Source organism: Zonotrichia leucophrys, chromosome 1 (assembly GCF_028769735.1).
Source record: "Zonotrichia leucophrys gambelii isolate GWCS_2022_RI chromosome 1, RI_Zleu_2.0, whole genome shotgun sequence".
NCBI classification, from domain to species: Eukaryota; Metazoa; Chordata; class Aves; order Passeriformes; family Passerellidae; genus Zonotrichia; species Zonotrichia leucophrys.
In genome coordinates, this window is record NC_088169.1 from 24,676,755 (window position 1) to 24,697,813 (window position 21,059).

Below are 21,059 nucleotides of genomic sequence, written 5' to 3' on the forward strand. Positions count from 1 at the left end.
ATGTTTTATTTTATGTTTCAGTGTCACGGAAACAATCCAGTCAGATCTGACAAAATATAAGGATCAAGGAAAGAGGGCAAGAGAGGAAGGGAAAAAAATTAAACTAACATGGAAATCTTTTATCTCACAGTTTGAAAATTAACTTTTTGACTTTTCAAGACAGATTTTTTTAGACAAGGAAATATTAAGAATAATTCAGTGTTAGATAACTAAAAGCTAAACAAAAAGGGGAAATACCTTTTCAATTAAATATTTTGAGGGAACCAGATTGGATTTAAAGCTTCCATTTCATTAATTAAGTTTTTAATGTTGGGGCTTCCCAGTCAGTTGGATTTTTTGTTTTCTATTTCACGCATAGAAATTAAAAATTGACAGAACAGTCAACATTAGGCTGTAAAATCTTCAGGTTAAGCGTCTCTTTCCTGGTGAAAAAAAATGCTTTTCCTTCCCCTTGAAAAATTTTCATGTGCTTGAGATTTATAAGAATATATCATATGTTTGGGAGAGCTGAGGATGTTTTTGGAAGTATGGATGAATGCTCAAATGTTGGTTTTAATTGCTAGTCTTTTGACCTCTCTTGGTTCTTGCTCTAATTATGACAACCAAAATCAAGGAATAACTCTTTCAGAGTTGTCACAGAAAGAGCATTTTTATTTTAGAGTGTTACAGGAGGACCTTTGCACCAGGGTCACCATAACACATCAGCCCTGCAGCAAAGGCCAGGCCTCAGAGGGAGCAGAAATAGTTTGGAAGACTGAAATGGAGAAAGCACCAAATTCAGTTTTGTCTTATATGAATCAAACCCGACTGTGGCAAGGAAAGAATATGTATATGTGTTCAACACACACAAAACCCCCCAAAAATGCAAAAGAAAAGCAAGCAAACAGAAAACCCACCAATCAAAAACAAAATAAAAACAAACAACCAAAAAAAACATAGAAGAGAGAGATAAATCCTTAAGAAAATGCATAACCTTTCCAGTGCAGCATTTCATCAGCCCTGTCACACTGGAGCGGAGTGGGGATACAGGGACACAGGTTCTGCAGTGGGGACCCTGCTGCTGTCCCCATCCATCCTGACTTCCAGCTCTGAATGTGTGCTGGCCCTGAGCTGCAGCGGGAGCCCCACTCGGGCACAGCCAGTGGCTTGAGGCTGTTTCTTGTGGAGCCCTGGGCCGGCAGAGCCAGGCAAGCTCAGAGGCAGCTCCAGGCACTTTGCTGTGAGCTGTTCTGATTCTCCTGGACGTGCACTCACTCAGAGGGAGAAAAGATAAGGGCTTTGTTTTGCCCTTCTCTTTGAACAAATGCTAAAAAGCTTTGGAACTCCTACAGGATCAGACCTCCTCTTGATGTCTTGAGGAAATTTAGCTGAAAGGCTCTGACTTGAATAGCTGGCACTTTATAGAAAATGACAGCTGATGGCTGGAGAGCCCTGAGGCTGGTAAACAATGGCCACAGGGAGGATCTGCTGGGAGGAATATTGCTACTATGGTTTAATCTCAAAAGCCAGTTTGTTTCTTGTGGTAGGTGGTAAAAGAAAAGGATAAGATCACATTATATCTGTTCTAGTATTATTTAGTGCAATGATGAAAGGCATTGCAATGATGACAGTGCTATGCAAGCTCGAGTGAAATAGAATCTTAAAATAGAAACAATACAAACACTTGGTGAGCTATATCCACTGATATTTCTGTGGGAAGAAACAATACAAATGAAATTTTGTAATGCCTTTCACTCCCTTAAACTTAAAAAAGCTTCAAGTGTAGCGGTAACAAAAAAACCAACAAAAATCAACCAAAAAAATAAAAAAAAAGCCAAACTTGCAAAAATCACTGATGTAAACCTTTCACTTTTATCACTGAACTTGTGAATTTAGTGATTAATTTAATAAAGTAACTTGGTCTCTCTGTGTTAGTTTAGTTTTCATTTAATTACATGTGAAAGGCACTAGTTAATAGGAAGCTAACAATCATATTTTCTGTTTCTGTCAGGTGCTGAAACTAATCTGAACTTGAGGAGCAGGGAAGATCCAAATACATCAGATCCTGGATCAGAAACACAGGATAAAAATGCAAATAATCATGGAACTCATTCATCTAATCCATTGTCCAGTTCTGTGACTGCTGAAAATGGAAATTCAGTATCAAATGGTAAGTAGTTTTTAATCCCAAAATTGTTCTAACATAAAATTGCTGAAGTATTTCCTTGAATGAGGCTGGAATCTTCTGAGTTGTGAGATATCTCTTTCTGGAACTGGCTTAACTTTGTATGTGTGAACTGATAAGTCCTTCTCCAATAAAAGCTCAATGTGAAGAACATAAAACAGCCTCTGTTGAGGAATTTGTAATTCCTTCAGCTCAAAGTCTATTAGCAGCCTAAGTTATGGAGGTCTGAGATTTGAGATTCTGATCCTATAATCAACAAAAATGGGACAGAAAATAGGAAGTCAGGATCTCCCTTTGCTGTAGGTGCCTTACAAGTGAATGAAATATTGTTTATTATTGCAATACAAAATGGTACAAGAGCAGTGACAGAATACGTTTCAAGGTTCTAAAAGCACTAATCCTAAGGAAATAACACTTCTCTGATTTCAGATTTTTAATAGAAGTTACTTTTTCATTTTGTGTAATGAATTTAGTTGCTCTTATTTTTTACTTCTTTTTTGAGAGGAGTAGCAACTTTCTACATCTCTGTGCTACAAAACAGTGACTTCACCACAAATCTTCCATACTTAGCAGAATTCTTAGTCTGAAAGAAAGAGCTCTTTGCCAAATAGACAAAGTAATCAGACAGCCTGAAATAACCTTTTACATTGCAATGCTGAAAGTTGTGATCCTACATCACCTAAAACAGTGCCACATATAATTGCAACAATAATGTTTAGAAAACTTAATTTAAAAAAACCAAAAACAAAAGCCAAATTCAGCTTACTTTTGGTAACTTGAGAGTAGTTGAAGGAAAGACCAATCCAGATAGTGTAGTTTGTACTCTAGAATACACCCATGACTAACCTAGGTTCTTGTAATTTTGCCTCTGGCCCAGCTAAACTGATGCTGCCAACCTTGGACTGAATTAAACAAGGTCTTACTCAATGCACAACTGTGATATCCTAATATTTACTTAGGTGTACGTAAAGGAAAGCTCTTAGGATGTAATCAACAGCTCCATTTGTCTTTCCAAGCTCTACCAAGCCCCTGCTTGCCATGTCTGTGACAGCGTGCTGTTGCTGTACATGGAAACTTTACTTATTTGATAAGGCAAATTATCAAAGTGCTTTCTACAGAAATAAACAGAAAATCATTGATAACCTGGTTCCTAGCTCAAGGCTGTCCTGGGCAGTCAATTCTAAAGTGTATTAACATAGTACAAAATCAATATATTTTTCAGAACTTGCTGTTTGGCTTAGTAAAGTATTTTTATTCATTTGTGGTGGTCTAGAATTATGAAAATATTTTACATTTTACCTTTTATTTGAATTAAGTGAATAGCACCTACTTTTAGAAGGTACTTTGCATTAAAATTTGGGTAATTTTTTACTACTTTATTTGACATGGATCCAAACTGAATCCATGTAAATAAATTTTTAGTTCAGGAAATTATTTGAAAAAGGGGGTTGTTTTGCATTCACAAAAAACTGAGATCTTTTAGAGGGAAATTTATTTCAAGCCTTTCACTCAACCAAAAACATGATTTTACAAAGGGAGAATTTTTACCTGGAGTACAGAGAATTTAATGTAGACAAGAATGCAATAGTGGTACCTGACATATAATTTACAAGACTAGAGACCTTGGATGTCACACCTTTCCCCTGTACATACCTAATATATAATTTCCCAGCTTCAAAAAGTGATAATCTCACCTCAAAACAACACATAATTCCAATTACTGAGAGGCCAGGGTCAGATTCCCTTTGCACCAAGCAGTAAAGAACTGAAATGCTGGACTCTGTCAGATTTGACCTGGTTCAAACGAGGTCCTGAGCTTCAAATAAGGGATTCGCCTTCTTCACTGTCTGTGTGTTCAGTGGAAGTCCAGATGATGTAGAAAAAGATCCATATTTATGAATACTTTACATGAGCTTTATTCAGAAAAACAAAGAAAATTTAAAAACTGTTGTCCCTAGTTACAAAGTTGTGGGAAGGGACTGTTATAAGGGGGAAACTAAAAGGAGGGTGTAGGGTTTTTAAGCTTTGTTTTAATACTCATTTTCCTACTCTGATTTTGATTGGTAATAAATAAATTCAGTTCAAATCCCCGTGCTGAGTCTGTTTTTCCCATGACAGCAACCAGTGAGTGATCTCTCCTGTCCTTATCTCGACCCACAAGCCTTTGTTATCTTTTCTCCCCCTGTCCAGCTGAGGAGGGGAGTGATGGAGCTGCTTGTGTGGGCACTTGGCATCCATCCAGGCTCAACCCACCACAAGCACAGCACTATGAGGGCTGCTGTGGGAAAAATGATCTCTAGCTCTGCTAGCCCAACACGCAGACCTACCATGGTGTCTGTGATTCTGGTCTGTGAGGTCTTCAATAATGCCCATCATGGACTCCCTTTGTTTCTGCTTCTGCCTTTGCTTCCCCTCATCCCACCTTTCAGATCCCCTGCAGTGCTGTGTGAATGCCATTCCCACTGCTGCAGAAGTGATGGGGAAGCACAAGCTGTGAGCCTCACGATAGGATCAACTTTGCAGAGGTGTTTGTTTCTCTTGGGAAGGAGATTACCTGGCTGTTTTACACTGGGTTTTTACACAACTAAATTTTGGACAGCTAATCCCCACATCAAGAGTGCATTATAGTTACAAGACTTCCAAAAAGCATGTTTGATACTGAGGGAATGAAGTTTTGAATCCTGAACCTAATATTGAGTTCCTGTGTGACACAGAGATATAATTTGAGAGCAGAATGCTTCAGGCATGGTTTTTTGCCTTTGCATTGCTTCTGCCATGAAAAGAAGCCAGGGGAAGAGAAACCAGGGATTTCTGCATTGCAGGAGGAATCCCTGGCCAGTGTATAGGTAAAGTGATATTTGCAGGCTTTTTAGTTACAATTGCTCCTTCTTGTAAACCAGCATGCATACCTGTTATACTATCATTACATGGTAAAAAAGAACATTTCTGTTTCAGTAAGCATGGAAATAGTAAATATTCAGGAAATATATGATTTGGGGGTTTCTTTTTTAGTAAAACATATCAAGGTCTTTTGAACCTCATTTTGAAATCAACCAGTGCATGAATCTCAGACTATAATTTAGTATTTTTCTGCTTTAGGATTACCAGAGGAAAATGACTTTTCCAGACTGTCTGCCAGCACTACAGCAGGCTCATCGATTCAAAGGCACAGGGAGAGCCACACTAGTCAGGTAAATATTTCATTGGTAGCCTGCTAAACCACTAAAAGAGAAAAAGATTATAGTAGGCACATGTTGAAAGCTTTCTCTTGATTCAGATTTGGGTATTGGCATTGAAAAATGCAGACTTCTTTAACAGGTTTGTATTGAGCTAAAGACAATAATGAATTTACTACCTTTTTTTTTTCCACTGAATGGTTTTTATAGTGAGCTCAAACTTTATGAAACATATTGTTGCTGGTTGTGAGGATGCTATTTCCAGGCAAGAAATATGTCTTTTAACCCTGAGAGGACCAAGATATTATCTCTCTCAAGGTACTGATTCATTTATACCAGAAATACTTGCATGAACCTGGTAGAATTAAATGCATAATTATATAATACTTTTTAATTTAAAAACAATGAAGACTGAAAAAATGCTCTTCACAATTTCTGTACAAATACCAATAAGTAATGAAATCAAAATATCTATCAATTAAAACAGCAGCAGGTACTAATGTAATGTGACACTTGCATTGGCTTTCTTAACATTTCTAATGAGCTAAAGTAATTTTAAAATTGCAACATAGATTAATTCTGATGTGCATTAAATGAACAAAAAGGCATTGTGGCATTCACATTTTCTTCACCCAGGATTTTTCTCCTGGGAAGCTGAGAAGCCTCAAAGAAAAAGGAAAACAATAGTTATCTGATTTGCTCCTGTGTTTTGCTCCTTTGGAATGTGTTTGGAGATTGTTTATCCAACAGGTGATTGTTTTATTGGTTTCTGCTGTGAATTATTTTGACTTATTGGCCAATCAGGGTCAAGCTGTGTCAGGACTCTGGAGAGAGAGTCACGAGTTTTCATTATCTTTTTAGCCTTCTGTAAGTATCCTTTCTGTATTCTTTAGTGTACTTTAGTATAGCATTCTTTAATATGATATAGCAACATAAAATAATAAATTAGCCTTCTGAGAACATGGAGTTAGATTCATCATTCCTTCCTTTGTCTGGGAGCAACCTAAATACAGTAAGGGATAAACTTTTTAATAAGATTTTTTTAAAGTTCTTTCTTCAGTATTTTGTATCTAATGTGAACCACTTTACCTTCTAAGTAGCCAATTCTGGCATGGGAGCATTCAAAAATGTTATTATTATATTACTTCACTTAAATAGCATTAGTGTATTCTCCTATTGTCATTATGTCTTCAGTGCACTTTTCTAAATGCGTAGTCCCAAGTCATTTTTTTATTTGAGATGACTGTAAGAAGTCTACAGTAAAGCTAAATATTGTCCAAATAGAAAACAAGTTGGAGCTAAGAGGACTTTTCTCAACAGAAACCTCTCATTCACCAATTTTACCATTTCCAAACTATTTTACCAGAAGGTAAGAGAAGTGCTTTATCACTTGTTGTCTGTGGGGGACAGCTGACATTTCATAACAACAAAACACTGGCCTTAGCCAAGTTAAATGAATGTTTGGCCTTTGACTCCAGCAGGAGCAAGATTCAACCTTCGACATCATAGTTGGTGTTAATGTAGCTCTGAAAAACAATAGGTTTCAACTGGATAAATATGTGAGCCAACCAGTACAACAGCTTTCATTTTTTGTTTTTCTGCCTTACTGTCAGAAGCGTGTAACTACAGGGCCTATTCTGAGCTGAAAAATTGTGCCAAGACATCACTCAGCACTACACTTATCCCTTGAGTAAGGCTGGCTAGATCTCACTGGAGCATAGATGGGAGCAAATCCATCTTGCACACCACACCTCACCGTACCTCTCAGACTCTCAAAAATGGACTTTGACCCTATTGTGAAAGAAAATCCTTTCTTCTGTCTCCAGAGGAGTATCCTGGATGAGGGTGTTTCCAGTTGTCTCTGTTACATTTTTATTACATCAACCAAGTACTTACTACCTATGAGAGTGCCCAAAGAGACCTTTCTAGCGAATGAAAAGTCCAAGTCTCTGACACTGCTTCAGTTACAAACCTCACACAGTGAGAAGCTTTTGTCCTGAAACACCTCACACCTCTGGTGCTAATGAGCTTACCTGGGTCAAGATGGTCATGTTTAAGTTACTGCATCAGTACAGTACAAAAAGTTAAATGAACTGGATATAGGGGAGCCACTGTCCTCTTCTTCAATCCTTTGCAAATGGAAACAACATTTAAATGTTTTATTTTTGGAGCAAGTTGTTAACAATTTGCAAATTTGTGCTTTTTATTTTTCCAGAAGTACTTGCCAAAACCTTAACACAATTTTTTTCCAGTATTTTGAAATGCCACTTTTCAGTAAATTTTCAGATGTTTTGCCAAAGTGTTTCACAAATTTTTAAAATAAATTCCATGCAATGTACTTGGAATTGCACACAGGGACAATCCTTAAATTCAAGCTCAGTAAGAACTGTGACAAGTTGAGAGAAGAAACCTGTAGTTCTGTGATTTTTGATACAATTCCTTTGATGAATAAACATCTTCCAAAATGGTGTTGCCAAAAGAAAACGAGAAAAATGTTCTTCTTCCCATAAAAAGAAAAAAAAATCTTAAAAAAAATCTATACTCGCAGGGCTGAGAATTCTTACTGTGAAAAGCCTTCCTCAGCATTGCCAAAGCATGGCATATATTTGAAAATGACTGGGTTTAATTACTGTTGACATTTCTTAGCATGCTGCTAGAGACTCTAACAGCGTACAAGCTGATTGTAAAATCTTTGCCAGGCTTCACTGTAGTAACCTTATCACTTAAAATAATTCCTGCACAGCTGTATGAAGTGGGACATATTTTTTCACAGGTCCATGATTGACTAATTGCTCTAAAGAGAAAAATTTAGTTCCTTGGATATCTTGGCAGCCACTGTCACTTCAGCTAAAGGAAACTGGTTCTCTAGCTTTCAGGAGCTTCCAACATTTATGGATTTTTAAATATCTCCCTGCTAGTTCCTTACTGAAGTGGCAGTGAGGGTTAGTTCATTGCATTCATGTCACAGGATCTCAAGGTGAATATCCATTCCATTAAGCTGAGACATTGTGGCTATGGTACCATTGTGTTGTCACATCAGGTGCTAATTACCTGCATCACTGCCTGACAGTCCTGCACACTGCAAATCTACACACTCCAGAGACAATTCTTCAGGTCAGTGTCTGTCAACGTGTAGCATACGGATCAATCTTTTAACCAACTTTTTTGAAAGTAGTTACCAAGCGTGAAACATCATCCAGATGATCATCCTAAAATGAAGTCCGCTGGAAAAAAAAGAATAAAAAGGTTTACTGTTGGCCCTAAATGCTAATTTTCTAAGGCAGTGGTTACAAAAAGGCCAATTTTTCCTGAATGAAAAAGAGTTGAAATGGAAAAATTCACATACTAACAAAATATTTCTCATTGGAAAGTTATGGAATAAAATTCTACTTTGTTCTTTTAGAAAAAGTGGAGGAGTATTGAGGTTTAATTTTTGTCTCCTCAGGAATGAAAGAACATACATCAAAACAAAATAAGAGTTTTGCATGTCAAAAGAACAACAAACTATGGGGTTTTTAAACTACTCCCTTTTTCTTCATGTTGTTTTGTGGCCTTACAGCTATAGATTTACAAGTGTTTTTTATCAATGGGCTGAAAAATATCTCATAAAAACTTGAAGTACCTGACATCTGATATCGGACTGTAACTTCATTCTCTGTGAAGATGGAAGTTGAATCATGAATTTGGGGTGAAACCAGTTATTGAAAAGTTTCATGTGCTTTTGTTTGTTCAGACTGTAGATCCTCCCCAACCCAGGGCACTAACTTTCCTATGTTTTGTGCTTTCTTTGTAAACTAAAATATGCTATTGAAGGAAATATTCAAAATTGAAAACCAAAAATCTGCAGTAGAATGGTCCTGCAAGAAGCAATATCCTAACCTATCCTTACAAGAAAACTTTACTCTTAGCAGCGATGCCTCTAACTCAACTTGTACAGGAAGTGTTATGGTAGCCTCTTGCTCCCCAAACAGCAGAAAACTGGGAATATTCCTTTTGCAAGCTTGATTTTAAATTTAAATTTTAAATTGCAAGCTTGATTTTAAATTAAAATTGATGTAAAATTATTTAAATAATTATTATTTCAAATTGCTTCAGTGATTTGTCTGAACAGTCTGGCAGTTCCAAGTGTGCCTGGATCTGTAGTCTCAAATTCATATGCCATGATTTCCTTCCAGAGGTAAAAAACCTCACCAAAATGAAAGAGATGCTTCTTCTGGTCATTTTTGCCATAAACTTGCTTAGGTAGGAAATTCTGATATGACTAAGAGTCATTTCTATTCAGTCACACTCTAGGAAGCGATCCCAAAGCATATTGGCTATTCCACAAATGTTGAAATTGCTTGAAGGGTCTGAAACCCAAAACCTCCTCTAAAATAAAAAAGCTAAAATATTGATCCTGTGCTCTTTTTCTTTTACACAAAGTATTTTTCAGTTCCTTAACCAATCCAATAGGCTCTCTCCAGACTGTTTTTAGTGATTCCTTTGCTCTCAACAGCTGCTATGAGTGTCTATGTTTAAAAGGGCATAAAGAGCATTGAAATGTATAAATTCTTTGTAATGGCAGCAATGGCAGCAATATGAAATAGAGTCAGTAAAAGCAAACCTCTATATTTTTTACCTCTCACAAAAGCTAAGTGGCCATGTCTTTTTTTCACAGATCCAGGACTGTGAGGTTTTTTGATGGATTGGGTTTGAGTTTTTTTTTTTTTTCAATGATACTTTAAATTTGGTATTGCCATCCACTATGAAGTGGGAAGTGGTGTGAGAAAGATATAGTGGAATCAAGAAAAGCCAGCCAGCTAAAAGATTCCTTTTTTTCTTATGTGGGCAGCGAGAAGCAATATGGTCTGTCTGTAACAGGATGAGATGGACACCTGAAGATAATGAACAGATGGGAGGTGAGGGACACATTCAAGATTAGTGTGATAATAAGCATGTGTGGGGAGCAGGAGCGGGGAGTGAACCAGGCACAGATAATGGATGGTTCTAAGAAGTCTGGAAAAGAATAAAAATAACTGAGAGAGAAGGTAAATAATAAAATGGAACAAGGGATTTGGAAAGACGAAAAATAGAAGAGCTAGAGAGAAGGAATCAACCTGAAGTGATGGAAAAAAAAAAACTAAAAGGACAATAAGAACAGGAGGGAAAGAACCAAGAACAGAGCAGAGGGTAGTACAGTAAGAAAAGAGGGACTAAGGAGGAAAAAAGTCGAAAGCCTATGTGATATTCCGGATTTGATGTTCATATCCATACACATATCAATGTGATCTTTTATGAATGGTAAAATAAAAATAATTGTAATGATTGCTTACATTTATAGGGTTGCATTCTGTGCAAGTTAGGTCTTAACCATAGTCTCCTGATGAGACTTCTTCTCCTTTATTGGAATATGAATCCCAATATTACCAGTTAGATGGTGCCTGGGCCAGTTCTGACCCTCGCTGCTGGGCCAAAGGCGGCACTGTGGTGTAATTCACCCCAGAGATGCCTTGGCTGCTGGAGATTGCAGCAGGGCACTGAACAAGTCCAGGCTTGTCAGGACTTCGTTTACCTCAGGAGAGAGAGCTTCTGGCGATGGTGAAGAGAAAAAGGAGAGGATTCTGCTGGAGGGTTATATCCAGATGTTTATTCCATGGTTACAGAGGTCTGAACCGGGGCAACTGCTCCACCAGAATACCGGCCGCATGGTCTGATTAACCTTTTTAGCTCGGGGACAGGGGAAGGGGAGAGGACAGGTGAGCTACCAACCAGGTGAAGGGGCAGGGTCTCAAGGGACTAGGGACACCTATACGGGCCAGTGTCCCCCAGGCCTGAGGAGAATCCTTTGAAATCGACGCCTTGCTGGTATGTTAGCCTGATTGATAGGACACACTCAGCAAGGGGCGGGGGGGAAGGGAGAAGGGAATATTGGCACACCTGAGAAAGGGACCCGGAAGCTAAAAACACACCACAACACTCCTTGTACCAGAAGAAAGGTGTAAAAATTTCTGTTGATAGATGCAAAGCCTCTGTCCAGTTTAGCTTTGAATGGCTGCATATTTGCTTATTTGTAATTGGATGATTACATGTATTCAATCCTATAGAAAGAACAAGAACACAAATAAACAAGCAGCTTTCCATTCTGGTAGGTTAAGTAATATCAGACATATGACATACCCTGGTGTAGGATTTTGGTTACTGACTTCTGAAATGTGTTTTATCTGCCTTGTGTTCAAAGAGGTGAGATAAAAAAATCATGGTTACTTTTTCACATATGGTTATATTAGAAAATCCACAGTCTTACCTCTTCTATTTTGTTTAAACCCCATGGCGCAGATTGGCAGATTGCAGTAATACAGGAGCCAGCATCTGACAATGTTAAATTGGAAGTGTCTTTTCATATTCGTGAAGTATGTATTTATTGTTTCATTACAGCTTAAGCCATAGCTCTTATTTCATGAAATCTCATTGCTTTCAGCAGTCTCTTCCCTCAGAAAGAGCTGCATATTCATTATGGTTTCAAAGGTCTTCTTTGTTCCTGCTTGATTAATATTTGTTGCCAGTCACTTCTTTTGTTGGCTGTTCAAAAGTTTAAAAAATGAATAGTCAAGAATGTGTTGCAATGTGTTGCTATCCCCCACCTTTTGCCACAGCTCTAAACACTGAGCTCTGACTTTCATTGTTACTGTCCATCATGTTTGCCCATTAGCTGGAAGTAATCTTTGATCATCTTTGAAGCTAAAAGGCAATCAAACAGGTCTGGTGAAGTAGAAAACCACTAACATCTTTGTAAACATGTAGCATCCAAGAGAAGACACAGAACATGCTTATCATTGATATATACTGATATATATACTGATTCAAATCAGTATATCCCCCTGCACTGTGTTTTGTTCATTGCTTCAACAGTAGCACAAAGAATATTCTTTGTAATGTCACACTCAGCAATGAAAATCAGGATCTATAACACATTGTGGCTTTATTTTTAGAAGACTTACAGCCAAAAGTATGTGCCTTACAGATTAAATGCTGTGAGGTAATGCATAGAGTCAATTCATCAGTAAATACACTATTTTGTGTTTGTGTTGAAGGGCTCTGGGAGGGCTGATGCCCCTCTGCTAAGCAGCTATATCCCAGATCTGACTGCTGTGACCTCCACAGGTGAGAGCACAGATCGTCCTCTTTGAACCAGTGCATGTCACAGCCAGTTCCTTACACACTCCTTTTCTGTCTCCAGGGCTTCATCCTCACTGCATTTGCCCTGGTAAATGAGATTGTAGAAGAGAAGGGAACAAAACCTCCCGACCATCCCCATGTTCTGCCTGAGCTCTGGTGTTTGGCTAGAGGGTGCAATTATCCCTCTTGGCCAGTGGCTCCCCCTAAAAGGCTGCTTCCAGTTTGAGCTCAAGGGTAGTGGGGTCCTCCACCCCACTGTGGACAGTGGCTACACTTTGCACTTAGGAGTGCTGGGTGTGAGAGGGAATAAACTGGTTCCTCTGCCCTTTATTCTCCTGCTGGCACATGCTGCTGCATGCAGATAGCAGAGATTTGGATTGCTAACAGACCGTAAATTAAATGATGTTTTCTTCTAACATTGTTTGACCATAAATGCAGTGTTTTTATACAACAAAGGATGATAACCGACTACAGCAAATATAAGTTGATTGTTTTTGTAATTGCTTTGAAAGCTTTGTGGCAAATATAGTCTGTATATAGGCAAATAAAATATCTCCATTAATGTCATGAAAAGGCAGAGATTATTTAAGTAGCAACATGACTTAGTTTGTCAGATATTTTTTGTTAGATTAGGTGCAAAGCAGTATTAGCATTGTTAGATGAGCTGTTCCAAAAACCTCTGTGATAAATGATTTGTTTTCAGAACTCATCTTGAGAAAGACAGTTTCTGTCTGAACGTATTCTTTTTCTCAAGCATCAGAGGCAAACTGGGAGGATGTCTCGAAGGTTTTAGAGAGCATTGCATAATTTGTTTATCTGGACATAAATATTACCTTAAAGAAAAAAAAAACTACTTCAATATTTATTGATGGTTGATGCTTTAGTCACTCTGGGAATGTGTCACCTTTTTGTTGACATCAGAAATCTAGAGTTGAAAAACACTCAGCCAAAAATAAAAAGAAAAATTGAAAGCCACAAGATCCAAATAAAGAAAGTATACTCCTGTTTTGAATGTATAGACTTTTCCAACTCTACTCCCAGCTACGGTAATCAGTGTGCCTGATGTTACTGTCGTATATTATTGAACATTGCCTACCTTGTACTAATATTTTCTACCAGATTGCAAATTACAGTTGTACTCAAGATTTGTGTGCTGATTTTTTTTCACAAAGATATGTTGTCTTTGTTTGATTGCTGAGATACTTCCCGTCTGTAAGGAAGATGACTAACAAGATTCATTGGAAATACTGTGATACAACTAATGATACATTTTAATAATATTGATATAACTACTTCACTAAAAGGTACAAAATTATGGAAGACAGGTCCTGTTTTGTAACTAAAATCTATTATTTCAAAAATAATATTAATTATAAAAATCACCCCAAACAACCATCTCTTGTCCTCAAATAAAACAAAAACTAAAACAAAAACCAAATGAGCAAACAAATAAAACAACAAAAACAAACAAAACCCAAAAACAAACAAAAAACCCCTACGGGAAACCACAACAGTATGGCAGAAAATCAAACAACTTCCACCCGAAATAGAATTGCAGTTAGATGAGGAATGTAAAATATCCTGCCTGAGGCACAGCATAGGTGTGTGTAGCCCAAGATTCTCTTTCTAATAAAAACAAGAAGCCTCTGCTACCCAGGATGAAGTCAGAGATATGAGATGTCCCTTTTGCAAGAGTGATCTCTCAGTTTTCAGTGGAAAGCAGAGTTCATTTAGTAGATAATTATCCTTAGTACATTTTTCTTTCATTAATTCTTCTGAAAAATCCCATCAGAAAGTGAAACTAAGGCAAATAGTGGATTTAATTTTTAGGATGAGGTTTGAGAGCTTTCTAAGTGCCATGTGATAGCAGAGGCTGGACTGGGCAATCAAAGATAAAGACACCTGTGTCTGCATGATCTTTGACACAAGACCATCCCGTTTACAGCATCATTCCACAGCTGATGTTCAGAAGAAAATGGAATCTTTCCCTTGAGAAAACTGTCCAAGACATAGCCATAAATTTCTTCAGAAGAGAAAACATTTCTGCCTGAATCATGTGACAATGCATTTTTGTTAGTAAATGTTGTTCCTTCTAAATTTCATTTTAAGTACAAAGTTTCTTTTAAGATTATCCCAAATTTTTTACAGGTCAGTCAAATTATTACTTCCTTTGGTATGTCATCTATATAGCAACATTTCTTCTAAAAGAAGTTCATTCTTTTGATTTAATTAGAAATTTTAACTGAGAGAGAAAAAAGTATTTTCCTGTTTAGAAAAAAGCAAATGCATTGCATTTTCAGTTGCCCTAATGTTTTGCTGGCATACCTCCTCCAGAGAAATTCTAGATTTGCATCAGACAGAGTACCTGTCTTCTTTGCCATTTTTTCCTTTCCAATGAACCCATTTGAAATCCATTCATCCATTTGTTTTTTGGACATTGTAAAGTTGCTTCAACACAAAGAAAAACTATCAGCAGTTAAAAAGAATAATTAACTAAAATCACTTTATTTTTGTGTATCACATATTAAGGTACTACATTCAGTGGGTCTGCTATCCCAGCACTCACATGGCAATCACATGAATTAGTTTGGATCCCAGTCTTATGTTTCTATTTGAGGATTTTAATTGGAACATTGAAGCATGTAAGCTCATTTATCATAGCTGCTCTCTGCTCCGTGCTGGGGTCATTCATGATCAATGTAGGGTTTCCAATCAAAACCAAATTTACATATTGATTTGATTTATGTTGAACGCTTACCTAGGCTTCTTAACACACCCTTGGCTTACTGTGTGCTTTCCCCTTATATATTTAAGTGAGTATTTTATTGGTAAAAAACATGTAGACTATTAAATTTTTAATTTTTCTTGATTCAGTAGTTGGTGGAAAAGCAACCCTTTCCTGCTTTCTGCTCTTTTCTTAACATAAAAGAAAACCCCAAATATATCTGTTGGTACCTGAAGGGTTAGAATTTTTGGAGAGGTTGCAGAGTGCCTGTTCTGTAGTTTGGAAATAAAGTTGTGACATGCATGTTTGGAAAGAGTCAGTGTAGGGGCTTGTCAGATTTAAAAAAAAAAATAAAGCCGTTAAAATGAGTTAGAAACATTTTTGTGAGAGCTGCATACAAGTTGAATTAAAATATGTTGCTCTTGCTAATAATTGCATGCATTAAGAATTATTTTCTGAATTACTGAATGAAATGGTGTTTAATTTTGAAACAATAGGTCCTTATCGTTATTGTCTTTAAAACTGGGGATCCACAGAAGATCTAGCGGGGTCTGTGAACTGCTTTTGAGGACTGTAATAAGGTTGACTGTGCTTCACCTCATGGCTGAAATTTATTTGGTTTTCATATTTAGGCAGGCTACAAACTGAAAGAGACTGTAAACAGGGGTTTTGTCAAGGCAGTTTCTAAAATTATTATGATAATTTTATCTTCAAAAATATACATTTATTGTATAATTCACTTTAGATCCTGATAAAAGTTTAAAAAGATAAAATCATTGCTCTCCTGAATTCAGTCTTCCCATGGATTTTGTGATGGGACCTCAGTTTCACTAATGGAAGAGAAAAATTAATGATGTAATAATTAACTGTGAGCATTTACTGACAGTTACTTTAAAGCACCAACATTGATAAATCTATTGAAGAAAACAACTGACATTATTTCTCCAAGTAAAAAATATGAACCAGCCACAAAATGCAAATGTCTCTGGAACACAGGTTTATATGCTTTGCAGGTCCTTACATGGCTGTGTGATTCTCTGTTGTGCTTATATGTCTATAAGCAGGAAACTTACTAGAACTTTAAGAAGCAACTGGTTTTAGTTGGTAGTTCTGGTAGTTTATTAATAAAACATGAAGTGCTACATTTTTCACAAAGAAAATTATTTGTATGTTTTAAATAATACGTAATTAGCATATGTAATTAAATACTTCATTTCTGGTGGATTAAATACTTCATTCTGGTGGATAGCAAAAACAGTGCACTCACAAATGAAAAAATTACTGGAGTAGTATACACATATTTTTTAAAAGGTAAACCTTACATTTCATCAGTGAGGGAGGAAACTGAGATGCAATACTGAAAAGAAGCTACCAATAATAGATCTCTGTTTGTCAGACTGTGTAATGAGCCCTTTAGTCATAGGCTGGTGATTAAGACTCTGTTGCATTTGACACATAGAGAATGTAAGTTCTCTGCTTCTGAGTGTTACAAAACATCCTCTATATAGTTACAGTGTTTGATCTTCTAATGCAGAATGAATTTCTTGAAATTCTAGAGCAAAATCTCTAAATAACTCAAAGTTAATTTTAAATGTGCCAGTTAATCACTTTATCTGGCATACTTTTTGTCACAAATTATTTAAAATATTAAACCTTTTACTTTCTATAATTAAAAACTTGCTGAATTTTTAACTTGCATATGAAATAGACTGTCATTAAAATAATTTATTGACTTATCTTATAGCAACTCCTCTTGATTCTAAGACAAGGTTGAAATCCAGTATGTCTTCTTTAGGCTGCAAAGTGAAATCTAGGCAGAATTTACAAGCCTAAATCCAAAAGGCAGTTCAGAGCCTCATTCTCCAATGACTGTACAATGCTCAGATGTGTATAGGCAAAATTGTGCTCTAAGACTTTCATGACTGCCAGCATGTGACCAAAGTGCTTTGTCTCCAATGTTTTTTTTTGTGCATTAGAACCACAAAGGACTCTCTCAGAAGGATTTACTTTAGCACACTAATCTGACTGCACAAAGCACAGGAGTCAGAGTCCTTCTGCTCTGCACTCAGAGCCCACCCCTTGTAGTTGCAGTGTCCTCTCAGCATGTGAGCACTTGGTCTCTTCCTTAACCTGAAAGAACTGTGGTGGCTTGGCCCTGGCTGAACACCAAGTGCCCACCAAGCTGCTCTATCACCCCCCTGCAACAGGACAGGGGGAAAAAACAGGATGGAAAACTTCATGGGTCAAGATACAGGCAGTTTACTGAAACTGAAGTGAGGGTTGTGCATGTGCAAGCAGCAAAGGAAAAAGAAAAGAAAACGGAAAGTTTTTATTCTCTACTTCTGATCAGCAAGCAATGTCTGGCTGCTTCCTGAGAAGCAGGGTTTCTGCATATGTGGAGGTTGTTCTGGAAAACAAACTTTGTAAATAATTAATGTTCACCCTTGCCCATCCTTTTTCTTTTATGTGTGCAGATGTCCTATGGTATGGAATATCCCTTTGGTCATTTTGGGTAGGCTGGCCTAGTTGTGTCCCCTCCCAAAATGTTGCCCACCCCCAGACTGCTGGTCAGGTGGGAATGTTGGAGACAGCACTGAGGCTGTGCCAGTGCTGCTCAGCAGCAGCCAAAACCCTGGAGTGCTATCAGCTCTCTTCTAGCTCCCAATGCAGAAAGGAAAATGATTTTCATCCCAGCTAGGACTGACACAGAGAAGCTGAATCCATATCTTCTAATTTTCCAATATGCTCTAACTTCTAGAGAATGATGAAACACCTTCCATACATCTTGTGATGGAACTGAGTCATTGTTGTTCTGTCACCAACCAAAATCCCTGATGCCAGTAAGAGAGAATTTGATTTTACAGCCTGAGAGTTTGGGCTGTGAAGTGGAAAGAATTAATCCTGAAAGCTCCTCCTTGGCCTGCTCATTACAAATTTATTTTGTCCATCTTGCTATATTTTGCAGTGAAAAATATGGATCTGGTGTAAATCCTTCAATCCATTGCAGTTTCCAATTTATAGCTGTGGTAACTCCACAGAAAAGTTCTTCTTTTGTGTGTGACTTAGACACTTTAGCTTTTCTTGTTTCCTCATAAAGAACTCTGGATACTAAACACAGGGATGGTGTTTCCACCCAATGGCAGAGCTGTTAATGCCAATGTATGTTTTGTGGGTCTAACCCAAATGCTGTGTTTACCATGTCTGACTGACCATTGACTTTCAGTATGAAAATCCTGGTCTACAGTTGCTGATACAGGTGGTGGAAGTTGTTTTTTAGTGTCCATTAAAAGATCTGTAGTCTTAAAATAATTAATTCCTACACACATCATTCACCTTTCACAAAATACCTGCTCAGGATATGGAATAATAATGAAGACACATAGCTTACTGTTTTACCTTGTGCTTCATGTAAAATTATTCAGCCAACCTTTTCTATAATGAATATGTATAGTAGATATTTAGCTTGTCATGGGTCTAATCATAAATGGAAAAGAGAAAAGATATCATGTTATTCAAATAGATCTAATTAAATTAATTGGTTCATTTAGAGCTCTGCCACTTCTCATGCATTTTCACCCATTTCATTTTGACTGCAGTTTCATCTCATGTCTTTCAGGCTGTTTTCCAGTTTATTTACCAGATCAGTTTCACTGTGAATAAATGTTTGATATATTTTTCCATCCTTGTTGTAGAAAATGAGATAAAATATGTACACTTATTTGTGAACTGGACCAACTTTTTTCCACTGTACACTGGAAAATGAGCTCTAACTGATAAGCTAATATTAATTTACAGCTTGCATAAGCAGGGCCAGTATAATAAAGCTTCTTTAATGCCTATAAGCTATAAGCAGGATACATTTGTCAATTCCATGCCCAGGCAAAATGTACTCACTGCTCACCTGTACCTATGTGCCTTTGTGTTCCTTGGAATGGCACTAGCACTGTCTCTTGTCAAATACTCTGTCCATCTCTCAATCTGAAAATTCTTCCAGACTTCATTTGTCATGCTTTCAAATGTTTGTCACCAGAGCACATCCAATTACACAGTGTCAAAATATCTATTTTTTATAACTATATTTATCCTCCATTGTTCAGGCGTGTCTTTGATTAATTATCTCTGAAACTCTTTCATGCGAAACTCTTGCGATGACACAGTCTAACAAAACTTGGTTCTTGTGTGTTCCAGCACCTCTCTAAGAAGCATCTCTAGTGCAGATTCATGAAATGTCCAAAATTTTGGGACAAATAGGTGTCCAAATTGGGAAGATTGTATTCCAATCTATGTATGTACTAAAATGGATTATGCTTAAAGTTTAAATCCACAAAAAACTACAGAAAATGGCCAGAACTGAGTAAGCCATGGTGACACAAACTACCCAACTGTTCTATAGGATAAAGACACCTGGCCTTTCTTGATAAGTTATTTCCAAGTGCAGACTTTTGTCTTGTAATCTTCTATATACCGCTGAAAAAAAGAAAAGGCAGTATGCTTTGTCTCTGATGTCCCTCTGGCAATATATGTGAAACATTTAATTTTTATCTGAGTTGCTGAGTTGTCCTGTTGAATTTTATAATATAAAATATATGTAAATATAAAAGCAAATGTAAATATAAAAGCAAAGAGGTTTTTATAGTGATATGCAATTGAGATACACTTTAATTAAGTCTTTAAAACATTTTCTTTTTTCTTTAAAAAAATTTCAGAAATTTAAACTGTTTTTATTATACCTGTTATTAGCAGGTATATTATATGTTAATGTATTTCTATTTGAAGTATCGACCAACCAGAAGTTAAGGAAATTCCCTGTACATATTCAGGCACATCCATGTAAGGGCTCATTCCTTCTCTGACACCACGTGCATCTGAAAGATCTGAATTGCACAGGACACATTTGAAATAGCAGTATAAAACTCTGTACCCAGCCACTTGCTATTCCATGAGGGAAGAGCAGGAGCCTCAGGAAGAGGCCACAGATAGTTCTTCTGCCCCAGGAACCCAATTGTCTATCAGTGACAAAAATGCCCTTTGTGTCACTCAGCTTTCCTTGCAACTGGAACTAATCCTGTGTGGGGTATCTCATGAGCACTGCCCATCATTTCCTTTTTCATGACCAACATGCAGCCATCCCTCATTATGACAAGTAGAAATGCAGCCTCAGTGTGAGCCCATTGTATGAGGTGAAATGTGGGCATTTTAGTCATGCCACAGGTGCCTCTTACAGGTGCTCCTCTGGGGCTCTTAAGAATGAGGGTAACAGGATAAGGCTTGTGGACTATTAGATGTTATGATGGACTTGTTTTGTATTTTCCAGTTAAGCCTTTCCTGCTACAGAATGCTCCCAAGACAATAGATCTCAATCCTTGCTGTAGGGGCTGCTATACTACATAGGTGTTGTGTAAGTCTTAAAGGATGGTGAGATGGACTTCATTGCTTCCTGGACTTGTGCTGCCATGAGGGCTTCAGACTGACTTGAACAAAATAAATAATCACTGCAATAGAAGAGTTAAATGGAAGGGAACATTTTCTTCTAAGCGGATTATGAATCCAGTACAGAACTGTGACTACTTCAGAATGAATTTATAAGTAGATTCAGGCCAACTGAAACTACAGTTAAAGTTGTTCATGTATACTCTGGAGGAAGACAGGGACTGGCCCCTGGTGCTGAGGATGGCACCTGCCTCAGACAAGTAGCTTTACTGATTCTAACATGCAGCAAAGGTTAGGGTTTCTTGGTTATGGCTATTTGGGTATTTACATTTAGAGGAAAAATCTTGCAACTCCTGCAGCAGCTGTAGGCAGTCTGCATTTTGTGTTTTAGAGAACTGTGTTCATGTAC

At 37.3% G+C, this 21,059-nt stretch overlaps 1 protein-coding gene across 5 annotated transcripts in view; it reads left to right on the forward strand.

Moving 5' to 3' along the window:
• MYO16 (myosin XVI) overlaps positions 1–21,059 on the forward strand; it is a 359,417-nt gene that overhangs the window by 328,187 nt on the left and 10,171 nt on the right. For all 5 annotated transcript variants that reach the window (XM_064708929.1, XM_064708944.1, XM_064708935.1 and 2 more), the window contains exons 33-34: positions 1,991–2,149; positions 5,264–5,355. In XM_064708929.1, coding sequence (XP_064564999.1) covers positions 1,991–2,149; positions 5,264–5,355 — 251 coding nt within the window. The remainder of the gene's footprint in view (positions 1–1,990; positions 2,150–5,263; positions 5,356–21,059) is intronic.